The 12,754-nt window shown below is 51.9% G+C and overlaps 1 protein-coding gene across 1 annotated transcript; it reads right to left on the reverse strand.

Annotated features, from left to right (window-relative positions):
- Positions 1-824: 824 nt before the first annotated feature.
- ZNF135 (zinc finger protein 135) lies at positions 825-11,841 on the reverse strand. Its single transcript, XM_034639365.1, is given in 6 exon segments — positions 825-4,794; positions 4,796-4,881; positions 6,916-6,993; positions 7,685-7,811; positions 10,323-10,407; positions 11,721-11,841. Coding segments are annotated over 5 exon segments (1,962 nt in total). The 5' UTR covers positions 10,356-10,407; positions 11,721-11,841; the 3' UTR covers positions 825-3,156.
- Between the last annotated feature and the right edge of the window lie 913 nt (positions 11,842-12,754).

Raw genomic sequence — 12,754 nt, forward strand, 5'->3', positions numbered from 1 at the left:
GGCAAGAGAGAGCCCCAGATGCACTGACATGAAGAACAGAATGGAGTTCCTGGCTAGTTTCCACAGGGTGTCCGAGGATGACTGTTCACAGAGTGGTCAGGGAAGGGCAAATCCCACAAATGGAAACCTGGCAAGATGGGAATAAATTTCAATGGGAAGAAGATGCTTAAATACCCTCTGTTACAGACCGAATTGCCCCCCACCCCCAGATTTATACACTGAAGCTCTAACCCCCCATGTGACTATATTTGGAGATAGGGCCTGTGGGGAGGTGATCAGGGTGGGGCCATAATCCCATAGCACGGATAGGATGGATATCCGTATAAGAAGAGGAAGAGCAGAGATGACTCTTCATCGCCTGTGCATAAAAGAAAGGCTGTGCAAGGACACAATGAGAAGGTGGCTATCTACAAACCGGGAAGAGAGCTCTCACTAGAAACCAACTCTGACAGCACCTTGATCTTGGACTTCCAGTGAAGAACAACTCCAGAACTGTGAGAAAATTTCTGTGGTTTAAGCCACCCACCCTGTGGTATCCAGCTGTGGGAGCCTGAGCCGACTAATACAGGCCTTCCATCATGATCTGGGTGAGAGTTTTGTAAACCAGTGTCAACCAGTGTGACTGCTTTGGAAAGCAAACAGCCCAATCATGCTAAGAACCACTATGCCATTTGTATACTTTGAGTCTTAAGTTTTAGGCATGGTGATTTTTCTCAAAAAATTAAAACCAAGAGAAAAGCTACATAAAATGAGATGCTGAAATCCTTTCTGGCCCTAGGTGGGATATTACAAGTAAAGTATCGAGGAAACCGCATGGTGGCCTGGTGGCAGTTGGACTTCCTACGTGGTGTCTCAGGGTTCCAAGCACAAGCACCACAGTGAACAAGGTGGAAACAGCACGGCCTCTACTGAGCCTGTGTTCACACCCTTCATCTTTCCTTGTTGGTCTTCAACTTTTGTGTCAATAATTGAGACATACCAGCAACTCTCCAGGTAAGTGAGGACCTCTAGTCAGGAGTGTACTTGCCTCTGCCATTTTTCTGATACTCTGGGTGTAGCTTCAACTTCCCTCCAGGGATGTGGCCCTGCTAGGGAGGGAACTCTCATCTCACTCCCTGATGGAGGATAGAAGTGATACTGTGGGCACCTCCCCATGGTTCCCAGTTCTGTGCTGTATTCCTGTGTGTGTCATTGTGGGGGCAGGGGAGCAGGGCTGCACGGGACAGCAGGAGCTTGCGTGACTCTGTTTCTCAGTCATCTGGCATTTTCAAAGGACTGTGGAAGAGTGTGGTTGGGTTCCATTTTTACTGAACTGAACTGGAATAGAGGAGCCCTAACATGTTTTCCAAATGCAGTGTTCTCCAGTAAGAAGTATAATCCTAGAGAGTCCGAACTGTGCACAACTGGCATGACCTATTTTCTACATAAGATTCAGGGGTAGGAGCCTGTCATGCCATTTATTTAAAGAAGCTCATCATCTCAGCACATCTGGTTTCCTTGAGTACAAGACGCAACACAAGGATAGAAGCCCAGGGAAAAGGAGGAGGACAAAACAACTGACCAGAGGGCCGAGGCTATTGAGCTGCCCACGCCAGTCCAGTCCAGCCACTGGAAATGAGCAAATGAGCACCAGAAAGGCTACAGGGAACTGAGGTGTGCCTCAAATGTATAGTATACACTGGATTTCAAAGATGTACTATACAGAAAGTAAGCAAAACATCTCATCAGTGGTCTTTTATAGTGACATGTTGAAATGGTAACATTTGGGATATACAGGGACAGATATTAATTTCACCTGTTCTGCTTCTTAAATGGGACTATGACAATAGCTAAAATTACTGATGTGGCTTGCATTGTTTCTACTGGAGACGGCTGTTTTCTTAAGTGGCTTATAAATGACTATGAAATTAATTCCAAAAAAGGGAAGGGGAGGCATTGCATAAGCATACTGGGGACTACTGGAAGACTATTTGTAATATCCTTCCCCAAAGGGAGAAATTTCAAGTTAACTGGAAACTTACATCCTGGCATTGTGATCGGAAAACCAAACCAACCGATATAACCCTATGGTTGGTGACCAAATCCAGCCAATGCAATTTAAATATGGGTTCTAATGAGGATGGCAAGTCACCGTTCAGGGGTTGTGGTTGTCAGAGAGACTGCTGTTAGTGGATTCAGGATTTAATGTAATACTATGGATCTTCAAGATAAATTATACAAAAACAAAAGCTTAAACACCAAGAAGAATCAATGAAAACAATCAAAAGAAGATTAACTTGTACATTTCTCAAAAGAGATAAGCCTTGGGGCGCCTGGGTGGCACAGCGGTTAAGCGTCTGCCTTCGGCTCAGGGCGTGATCCCGGCATTGTGGGCTCGAGCCCCACATCAGGCTCCTCTGCTATGAGCCTGCTTCTTCCTCTCCCACTTCCCCTGCTTGTGTTCCCTCTCTCTGGCTGTCTCTATCTCTGTCAAATAAATAAATAAAATCTTTAAAAAAAAAAAAAAGAGATAAGCCTTGCAAAATATAAGGTTCCAATGTGGAAGTGCTGTTGTTCATAAGATGGTGGCTTAACAAAGGAAAAATCTTCCTTTTTGTGAAACAGCAACATCTGTGTTTCTAATGCCTGTGAGTCCTGTAGAGAAATTTATAGTCACCTTGTACCATTCATAAGCACCCCTCCCAAGAATGTAATGTGCAATAATGATAAATTCTGAGTATATCTGGTTTCTGTATATAAAAAGCATTTGTTGGGTTTCTCACCACTTTGAAAATCTCTAGTTTGGAATATCGTGAATCCTTGGACAGAAGCCATCTCCAGATCTGCTACATTTTTTTTCCCATTTCTCTTTTTTGTAGGTTCTATGATGTAGCATTAGTGGGCACTCATGACTGAAAGTCCTCAACACTGATTTACTCCACATGTCCTTACTACTGTCTGGATGTTCTGCTATCCAGGGATGGATGCCCTAGAGCTCCATCTTCCCACAGTCCTTTCCGTCGCTTCTCTCTGAGGGTGTCTGAGGCACGTACTATGTGTGAAGGCTTGCATATGCATATACTCGTATTGTTTCCATTGAGAAAGACTGGGTCACATCTAGTAAGGGATGAGCTATGTCTTAAGGCTTTCCCATGTCCCAGTGAGTGTGAAGTGGGTCTACCCAGTATGAGTTCTCTGGTGCTTGGTAAGGGATGAGCTGTGTGTGAAGGCTTTCCCACAGTCCCTGCACTCATAGGGCTTCTCTCCCGTGTGGATCCTCCGGTGCTGAGTGAGGTGGGTGCTCTGCCTGAATGATTTCCCACAATCCTGACATTCATAGGGCTTCTCCCCAGTGTGTGTCCGCTCATGCTGGCTGAGTGATGAGCTGTGGCTGAAGGATTTTCCACACTCATTGCACCCGTAGGGCTTTTCCTTGGTGTGAATCCTCTGGTGTTCTATGAGAAGGGAGCTCTGGCTGAAGGCTCTGCCACATGCATTACATTCATAAGGCTTTTCTCCTGTGTGGATCCTCTGATGCTGAATGAGTGGGGCAAGCTGGCTGAAGGCTCTGCCACACTCGTTACATTCATAGGGCTTCTCTCCAGTGTGGATTCGCTGGTGTTTGGTGAGGGATGAGCTGTGGCTGAAGGCCTTGCCACAGTCGCCACACTCGTAGGGCTTCTCCCCTGTGTGGATTCTCTGATGTTGAGTGAGGTGTGTGCTCTGCCGGAAGGCCTTCCCACACTGGCTGCACTCGTACGGCTTCTCTCCTGTGTGCGTCCGCTCGTGCTGGCTGAGTGATGAGCTGTGGCTGAAGGTTTTTCCACACTCGTTGCACCCGTAGGGCTTCTCTCCTGTGTGGATCCTCCGATGCTCAGTCAGGAGCGTGCTCTGGCTGAAGGCCTTCCCGCACTCATTGCACTCGTACGGCTTCTCTCCCGTGTGGGTCCTCTGGTGCTGAATCAGCGGTGTGATCTGCGTGAAGGCCTTCCCACACTCGTGGCACTCATAGGGCTTCTCCCCCGTGTGAATTCGCTGGTGTTTGGTCAAGGAAGAGCTGTGGCTGAAGGCCTTGCCGCACTCCCCACACTGGTAGGGCTTCTCCCCTGTGTGGATTCGCAGGTGCTGGGTGAGGTGGATGCTTTGCCGGAAGGCCTTCCCACACTCGCCGCACTCGTAGGGCTTCTCCCCAGTGTGAGTCCGCTCATGTTGACTGAAGGACGACCTGAAACTGAAGGATTTCCCACACTCGCTGCACTCGTAGGGCTTCTCCCCTGTGTGAGTTCTCTGGTGCTGGATCAGTGGGGCAATCTGGTTGAAGGTTTTCCCACACTGAGTACACTTGTAAGGTTTCTCGCCAGTGTGGATTCTCTGGTGTTTGGTAAGTGCCGAGCTGTTTCGGAAGCCTTTTCCGCATTCATGACACTCATAGGGTCTCTCTCCCGTGTGTGTTCGGTGGTGCTCAATAAGTGCTGAGCTGTGACTAAAGGCCTTTCCACATGCCTGACATTTGTAGGGCTTCTCCTTTGCATATATTTTCTGTTGAGCATTTAACCCTGGGTCTGGCTTCCCCCTCTTCCCACGTGTCCCCAGCATGTGGAGGTCTTGTCTTTCAGGAGTCATTGGCTGAGCTGGGAGACTGGGGCTCAGAATCAAGTTTTCCCCAAACCCATTCACCTGCTGCTGCTGCTGCATGGGTATCTTCAGAGGCGTGAATGCTGCCTGCACCACGTGGCTATCTCGGCTCTCGTGACTCTGTCCCCAGTGGCCCTTGGCATTGTCACTCTCAGAGTACCACAGACTATCCCACAGGAAACTTTTCCACCAGGGCACTGCTTGCTATTTCTTCAGTGATGTCTTGCTTTGGAGCTGACAGTTTGGTTTTGGGTTGAGTTTCCAAATCTGAAAGAAACAAAAATGGAGATGTTCCTTATTTCAGTTTAGGGGGAAGAGTTTGTGGTGGGTGTGTAGCTAAAGAATAAAACTGATGGTCTTGAAAGGCTGAAGGCACAAGTGACTTTGAACCATTTAAATTCAGTTTTGTAAATAAGGGAAGGAACAGGAGCAGAGAGAAAGCACAGAGAATAGTCAGGGTGGGGAAGCTGGTGTAGGGACATGAAGGGAGCTTGCAAGGGGAGCACAGAGAATGAGGGCAGGGAGAGGATGCAGGGCAGACAGCAAGCATCTAGGGAAGCCGTCAATAGATGCCCCAGGCTGGAAAGGGCAGAGCAATGGCCAGAAGCAGTCTCCAAGTGCCAGGTAGTGACGGAGGAAGAGCCGCTTCTCACAGGTTAAGAACCAGCCAGCCCAGTCCTCCCACTGCTCAGATCCAGTTTCTTCTTGGTGGTCTCTTGCTGCTGTTTCACCTCAGCCAGACGTAAAGTAACCACCAGCTCCCCCAGACCAGAGACAGCTGAGCTCTGTATTGCCAGAAGCAGGATAAATGACCTGAGGTGAACAAGAGGACTTGGACCTGGTCCGTTGAGTCTGTTTCACCCACTGGGAGCACCCTGAGGGCAGGGCTTCTGTCCACCTTGGTCACCACTGCACCCCTGGCCACGGCAGAGGCCAACAGACAGGCTGAATGAACAAACAAATGTGGCAGGACTGCCTTTTGGCCCCAGTACCCAGTCTGCCCTGCACAGCCATGGCCTCAGTGCATGCCGTCCCCACCCCAACACTGGATTGGCCTAAAGGTGTGAGGCGAGCACCCTGCCCATTTATATTATGCTCTAATGAAGTGTTCAGGGGAAAAAGAAGAGGTCAAGCCAGGTGTGGCTGGCAAAGTAGTGGCTCCCAAGTATGTCCATGTTCTGATTCCTAACCAGTGAGGAATGAGAGTTGCTAACCATTTGACATTAGCTCATCATCTGCGATTACCGTGGGTTATCCTGGTGGGCCCAAGGCAATCGCAAGAGTTCTGATCTGTGAGAAAGATGTGAGATGACCTCAGGGCCATGCTCACTTGGAAGATGGACGAGGCTGTGAGTCAAGGAGTGCGGGCACCTCTGGAAGCTGGAAAGTAAAAGGAAATGGGTTGTCGCCAGGCTCTGCAGAAGGAACACTGCCTGCTGCCACCTGCACTGTAGCACAGTGACACCCATTTTGGACTTCTGACCTCTAGAACTGGAAGATAATTCATGTTGCTTTAAGCCACTAAGTTTGTGGTCATTTGTTAAAGCAATCCTAGAAAGCGAATACCCCAGGTGAAGGCTGCTTGCTCCTGAAGCTGGAGACTCTGTTGTGACCCCCTCCCACACACTGGCTATTTTTCCTGGGCCCTGGTGATGGGCCACTGCTTAACCTGGGTCAGAGTCTGACACCAGTGCCGGGACAGCCCCACTTCCTACAGAGCTGGTATTGGTCTCAGGAGATGAATAAGATGTTTGAAGAACACAGCCCCCAAGGACATGTGGAAAAGCCCAGACTGGATCCACTGACCCACAGATACAGGAGTAAGATTCTGTGGTTTAAACCACTGAGGCTGGAGTGTTTGTTACATAGGAAGAGCAGGCTGCTGCCCCACTGTTCCTTCTGCCTGGAATTCATTCTACCAGCTTATTTCGTGGCGGCACTGTTCCCATGACTCAGGCTTTCAGCTCACATGTCACCTCCCTGGAGAGGCTAGCCTATCTCTGCTCAGGTCCTCCCCACAACCTGGCCTCTGCCTCATGACCTGTGTTCACTTCCTCAGCATTCGTTATACGCCATGAGCGTCTTGTGCAGCTATTATTCTACCTGTTTACTGCGTGCCCCTTCCCTCACCAAGAAGGTAAATTCACTGAAAGTCTCTCTCACAGCAGAACAGGTGCTTGGTGCATGTTTACTGAAAGACTGAGTAGTCAATTTGCTCTGAAGAATGCGAGAACAGATATGGAGAGAGGGTGCCACAGGGGTGAATGGGCTCCTCCCAGCCCTGCAGGGCTCTCCCCTCACCTAAGCACACATCCGCTGCACACCACTCCTCCTCCTGCTCCAGCAGGGAGATGACATCCAGCTTGGGGAGCCAGCATCCTGCTCAAGTGGAGACCCGTGAGTGCGCGTTTATGTTCAAGGACCCTCCTCACCCCTCTGTCCACTGCACCTTCCTTCTTCCGGGACCCACTTGGCTGCAGGCCCCAGAGGCCACAGTTGTGGTAAAGGCCCTGATGTCAGGCCCCACAGGGACCCCAACCCTAGCTCTGGGGGGACGTGTGACCCAGCCCCAGCCAATCAGAGCTCTGCTGCTTCCCCTGCCCGCTGGCAACAATGACCAGTGTGGAGGAGATCTGGCTGCCACACAAGACAACCCATGGGCCTTCCATGGATGCCCAGGACACAGATCCTGTCTTTTCTGCTGGCCTCAGACACAGAAGAGGCATCTGGCAGCTCTCTTCTCACCTCCAGAAGTCCCATCCGTGAATGAAGGCAGAAAGAGGTGGCACTGGAGGTATGAAGTGAGGGGCTCCTGACAGACCACAGGAAGACTCAGGTCTACCCTGGGATTCTGCAGTCATGGGACCCACTGTGACCCTCTTACCCCATGATTTTCTGCTTCTGGCATTTTCAAGTGGGATCTGTAATTTGCAACCAAACATCAGGTCTCTAAAGCCAAAAACTCATCCGAGGTATCTGCTTTTAAGGCCTAGACCTACTCCTACTTTTAACCCAGGAGAATTAGAATCTGTGCTGGGGCAGAACATTGGGGGTTCAGTTGTGGCCTTACCCACGGAGACCAGGAGCCTGAAGGTCTCTAGCATCACATCGCGGTACAGGGTCCTCTGGTCAGGCTCCAGCTGCCCCCACTCCTCCTGGGTGAAGTCCACAACTATGTCCTCAAAAGTCACTTGTTCCTGAAACAAATGTCACACACAAATGTCCTCACCCAGGCCAAGCCTGGCAATGGCTGCTAGTGAGAGCAGCTGGTGGACGGGGACAGCCAAGCTGGCAGGGGGAGGGGTTTTCTCAGATCTGAGGATTTGGTCCAGGTTTTCCTCTGGGGCCTGAGGGCTCTGCTGGAGGAGAGGGGTTCTTAAGATATAAGGAGATACACCCTAGTCGTGCAAACACAGGGCCCCTGAGATGCCATCATGGCGGTGACCAAGGGAGGGGCACGAAGGAGCCCTGGGAGACTGAAAACCTCCCACACATCAGCTAGAATGTCCGCTGGTGTCCATAGCTGCAGTCACCAAGCCGCACACTCATGTAAATCTGCACTGTGCATTAACAATACCTGAATACAAAGTGGGGAGAAAGAAAAGAGCCAGTGGAATGGTGGGAACAAGCAAATGATCCGGACTGGGGGGGGGGGTCTCCAGTCATGGGATCCCTGGGGACCGTTTCCTCATCTTTAATTTTGGAAATTTACATATTGGGGTAAAAACATGATCCCCAAGGACAACGGCTAATGGTGGCTCCTGGGGTGATTCCCGTCACTACCACACTTGTGTGTGTTTTCTGAAATTCCCACACGATGCCAGTTTCTTCCATGACTGGGTGGGGAATTTACGATTTTCTTAAAGGCACGTGAGGGGCAGGGGCAGACATCCACAAAGGCAGTTTCATCTCACCAAATCAAGTACTGTGGATGGCCGGCGGGAGAGGGTAGGTGGGGAGCAGAGGCAAAGTCCAGGGCCTCACCTTGACAATGGTGTCACTGCCCTGTGTGAGGGGAGTGAGGGACACAGGGTACTCAAATACTGGATCCTCGCCCAACTGGCAGCATCTGCCTCTGCTAACATTTCTTCCACCAGAGGGGAGATGTGGGGCAACACGGGTATGAACTAGATACCTGGGGGTGGCACTGTCAAGATTTGGCTCTAGACCCAGATGATCGGGCTTCAAACTCCAGCCCCAGGTCCATCTTTTAAAGTGCTCTGTGCCACCCTGCCCTCATCTGTGAGTTAGTAAGAACTCCCTGAGAAGGCTGTTGGGAGGAGTAAGAGAATTCACATGATGTGTGTGCCCTGGGCCTGGCACATAGTGAGTGCTTTACCTGTGTGAGCCATCATTCAGGCAGGTGTGCTGGGGGGGGCTTGAGGATGTTTTATTTTCTTTCACCAATTTCCCCATTTCAGCTACATTTTCCAGACTCACTAGGTCTTAGTAGTTATCTCCAGAGTCTAGTGAGTGCAGGTCACTGTTCTGGGCACCGAAGATGCCAGGGAAACAAGAGACACAGACCTGGCCATGTGTTGCTCATGTGCTAGTATGGGAGCTGACAAGAAGGGTATGGGAGCTGACAAAAAATGAAATTCCAGGAGGGGTCAGTGCTCTAGACAAGGTGGGAGGGATGCTGCTGGAATAGCCATGCAGAGGTCTGGAAGAAGAGCCACGAAGGCAGTGGGATATGTGCCAAGCACTGGGGGCACTGGTGGGGGCGTGTGGTCTGAGGTGGGCCCAGGCGTTCTGAGCTCAGGCCTGGCTCGGCCACTCCCAGCTGTGTGGCCTCAGCCTGTGACGTGCCTCTGTGTCTTAGTTTCCTCATTCCAACCTCATGGGGCTGATGTGGGGGTAGGATAAGGTGAAGTGTGTCCAGCACTGACCACAGGCTTTGACACATTTCCACCCATTCACTGAGTGCTTACTGGTCTGGGCCTTTGCACGTGGCAAAGATGGTCAGAACTGCTTCCCAAGGCCCTAGGCCCCCTGCAGCCAGCCTAGGAGACCTTGTTCTCGGTCTTCCTGTTACATGTGTGTGCCTGCCCTTTATGGAAAGTGCCTGGCATGGTTCCACCTCCAGGCCTTTGCTCATGGTATTCCCCCGGCCTGGAACATTATCCCTGTGGGCCTTGATCTCACTCCCTACCCCCAAGCAGGTCTCTGTTTGGGGGCCACTTCCTCAGGCAGGCCTTCTGGGCTATATTGGTTAATGCCTGGTGCCCAAACCCATCTTCTGGGCCTCATTTTCCTGCACAACACTTGGCACATTTGTATTCCTTATAGGGACTGTAAGCCCCACAGGGATGGTAATTTTTTGCTTGTCTGTTCCTACAGCTGCATTTCCTACAACAGTGCCTAAAAGGGCACCTGGTCAATGGCAAGTACTAAGTACCTGTCGCCTAAGGGACTGGATGGAGAGAGTGAGTTGGGAGTACACACCAGAACCCTGTGTCGAGAAAGTGCCAGACACATCAGTGGAATGGATGAGTGCTGTCTGGCAGAGTAGACTAGGGCAGGTGAAGGAATCAGGGAGATCCTCTCAGAGGTGGTGAGGTGGGAGATCTGGAGGAAGATGGAGCTGACTAAAGCACATTCCTGGCAGGGGGCAGAGAAAGGGCAAAGGCCCTGACAGCAGAATGAGTTGGTGGGGACCTGAGGCCAGGGCCTGGGAGGCCCGAATGTGAGGGTGGTGGTGTACTCACCGGGGTCCCAGCAGCAAGGAGCCCAGCAGTCATTCCCTCCTCCTCTGGCCTCTTGGAGGAACAGCTAGGTCCTCAGCAGGCAGTTCTGGGGGGAAAGGGGATGTGAGAGACTGGGTGAGTAACTGTAGTGACCAGAAACCCCACACCCTGGAGTCTGTGTGCAAGTAGGGTTTTGGCTGCTAGAGCCTGGAGCCCTGCACCCAGGCTAAACCCAATGGTAAAACCTCAGCTTGGCATTTTCCAGGTGCTATTCCAGGCATTGTTGGCGGATTACCTTGAATTTTCCTGCCCCGTTTCACAAATAGGAAAACTGAGGCCATGGCGAGCAAGGGACACATCCCCAGTTGCCCAGATGGATGGTGACTATTTCTGTTACTATGACAGAAAGCTGGACAGTTATGGAGTCTTCGGGCACTGTTTGCCTTGGTTTCCCCCTCCTATAAAATGAGATTGATGACCCAGCACAGAGATTATAGGAATTAAGGTGTGGCAAGGGCTGAAAATGGAGGCTGGCACAGCAGTATACACGTGAAGGCAATCGGTGCTGGAAGGAAAGCCTCTTGCTTCAGCGAGCATCTACTTATCATCCACAACATGCAGGGCCCTCATCCCTGGCTGAGCGCCCCAAATGAAAGTCAGGCCAAAGGTAGTATGTATTTCCCTTGTCTCTCTGTACCTCCCCTTGATAAGCTTCCTGATTTTGTCCCGTTCCACTTGTGCCCTGTTGTCTTCACAGCAGTTTCCAAGATGGGAGTTATCTTCTTTAGTGATGTGTTGACAGGTTTCTTATCATCTCCCTGACTCCCCTGGGGGCTCTTGGGTATAGGATAGGGCCTGGCACCCAGAACATCCAAATACCTACGTACTTGCTGAATTAATGAAGGAGCCTGGATGGTACTCAATGACTTTAACATAATGAGTCTGTTTTCTGGGTCCCAGGCGGCTGGGAGTAAAGTCTTGTGCTTTTGGTCTCCCTCACAATCATCCTGAGAAGCCGCTCAGTAACGGTGAAGCTCCAGAGATGACTTCTCAGGGGGGCCTCGGCCCTCCCCACCCTCCAAACCCCGGACGTTCCACCAAAGCAGGGGAAGGATGCAGGTCAGGATGGCTCCAGTCTCTGAAGGGTCGGACCAGCTAGCATCTCTGACTGTGACCCCGAAGCCGGAGGCGCCCACTCCGTTTACCATAGCCAGGGCCCCACCCTGGCCCCAACTCCTCTCCTCGCCCCCGGAATCACCCCCACCCTCAATCCGGGCCCCGCCCACTCGGCACCGCCCCCATAGCGACCAGCCCCGGGCCCAAAGCAGGAAAAGGGACTCTCCACAGACGCACGCGGGAAGACCCCGGATGCCCGCCCGCCTCGGTCTCCTTCGTTCCGGCCACCCCAGTCTCACTCACCAGCGGGACGACAGGACAAAGGCCGCGGCCGGCACCAGCTGGGTCTGCGCCTGCGCAAGAGGGCGCCCAACTACATCTCCCAGAGGGCAGCGCGCGCATTTCCGGTCGTTTCCGTGCTCGCCTCGTCCCCACCCAGGGCAGTGGCTCCTGCGCTCGGAGTACGAGTCCGGCCTCGCGGACCCCTGCCGGCCTTAGCCTCGCCTCACCGCCCAAAAGCCTTGTACGCCGCATTCTCCTGTCTGATGGTCGAAGACTACGCCCGCCGTTGACCGGGAGAGCGCCTGCGCAGGCAGGCGCCAAACTACAACTCCCGGAGGCCCATGCGCGGGTTCCGTGCGCATCGGCCCCTGCCGTCCGGTCTTGCGGGAACCGAGTTCGAGTTTCGACGCGGGTGCTTATGGCGCCGTCACAAGTGTCCAGTTTCCGCGGGCTGTGTCGTGGGCCCCGCGAGCGTCGCCCCCGCACTCTTAAGCTGTAACTGGCCGGGAACTAGTGTAGAGAGAGTGGTCGGGGGCTCAGGGGAGTCAGGGAGGACGCTGAGCAGAGGCCGTGGGAAGATCCCGAGGAGCAGTCTCTGCAAGGAGGACCCAGCCAGGCTGAGGCCGCGTGGGCAGGGCCTGTGAGTCAGGTGAGTCTTCTCGGAGCGAGGGCATACTGCTTTCATGTTGGAAACTCCCGTAAACTTTATTGTTGTAAAACAAACTGGTGTTTCCCCAAAACAACAAAAAGTGCAAGACACAAAAACGGCACACAAGAAAATTAAAACAGATTCATTCACTAAGATGCCAAATACAAGCGCCGTTTACGTTTTACCTCGCCGACCCTGCCTTGCAGTATTTAGGACGTGGTTGTAGGAAACATCCCATGATAGACATATTTTTAAACTGCTTTACATCATTGTCAGATGTGTGCATTTGAACAGCATTCTTTTTTTTTTTTTTTAAGATTTATTTGTGAGAGTGAGAGAGCGCGCTCAAGCAGGGGGGAGGAGCAGAAGGAGAGGGAGAAGCAGACTCCCCACTGAGCGGGGAGCC

Source organism: Ailuropoda melanoleuca, chromosome 12 (assembly GCF_002007445.2).
Source record: "Ailuropoda melanoleuca isolate Jingjing chromosome 12, ASM200744v2, whole genome shotgun sequence".
Lineage (NCBI taxonomy): Eukaryota > Metazoa > Chordata > Mammalia > Carnivora > Ursidae > Ailuropoda > Ailuropoda melanoleuca.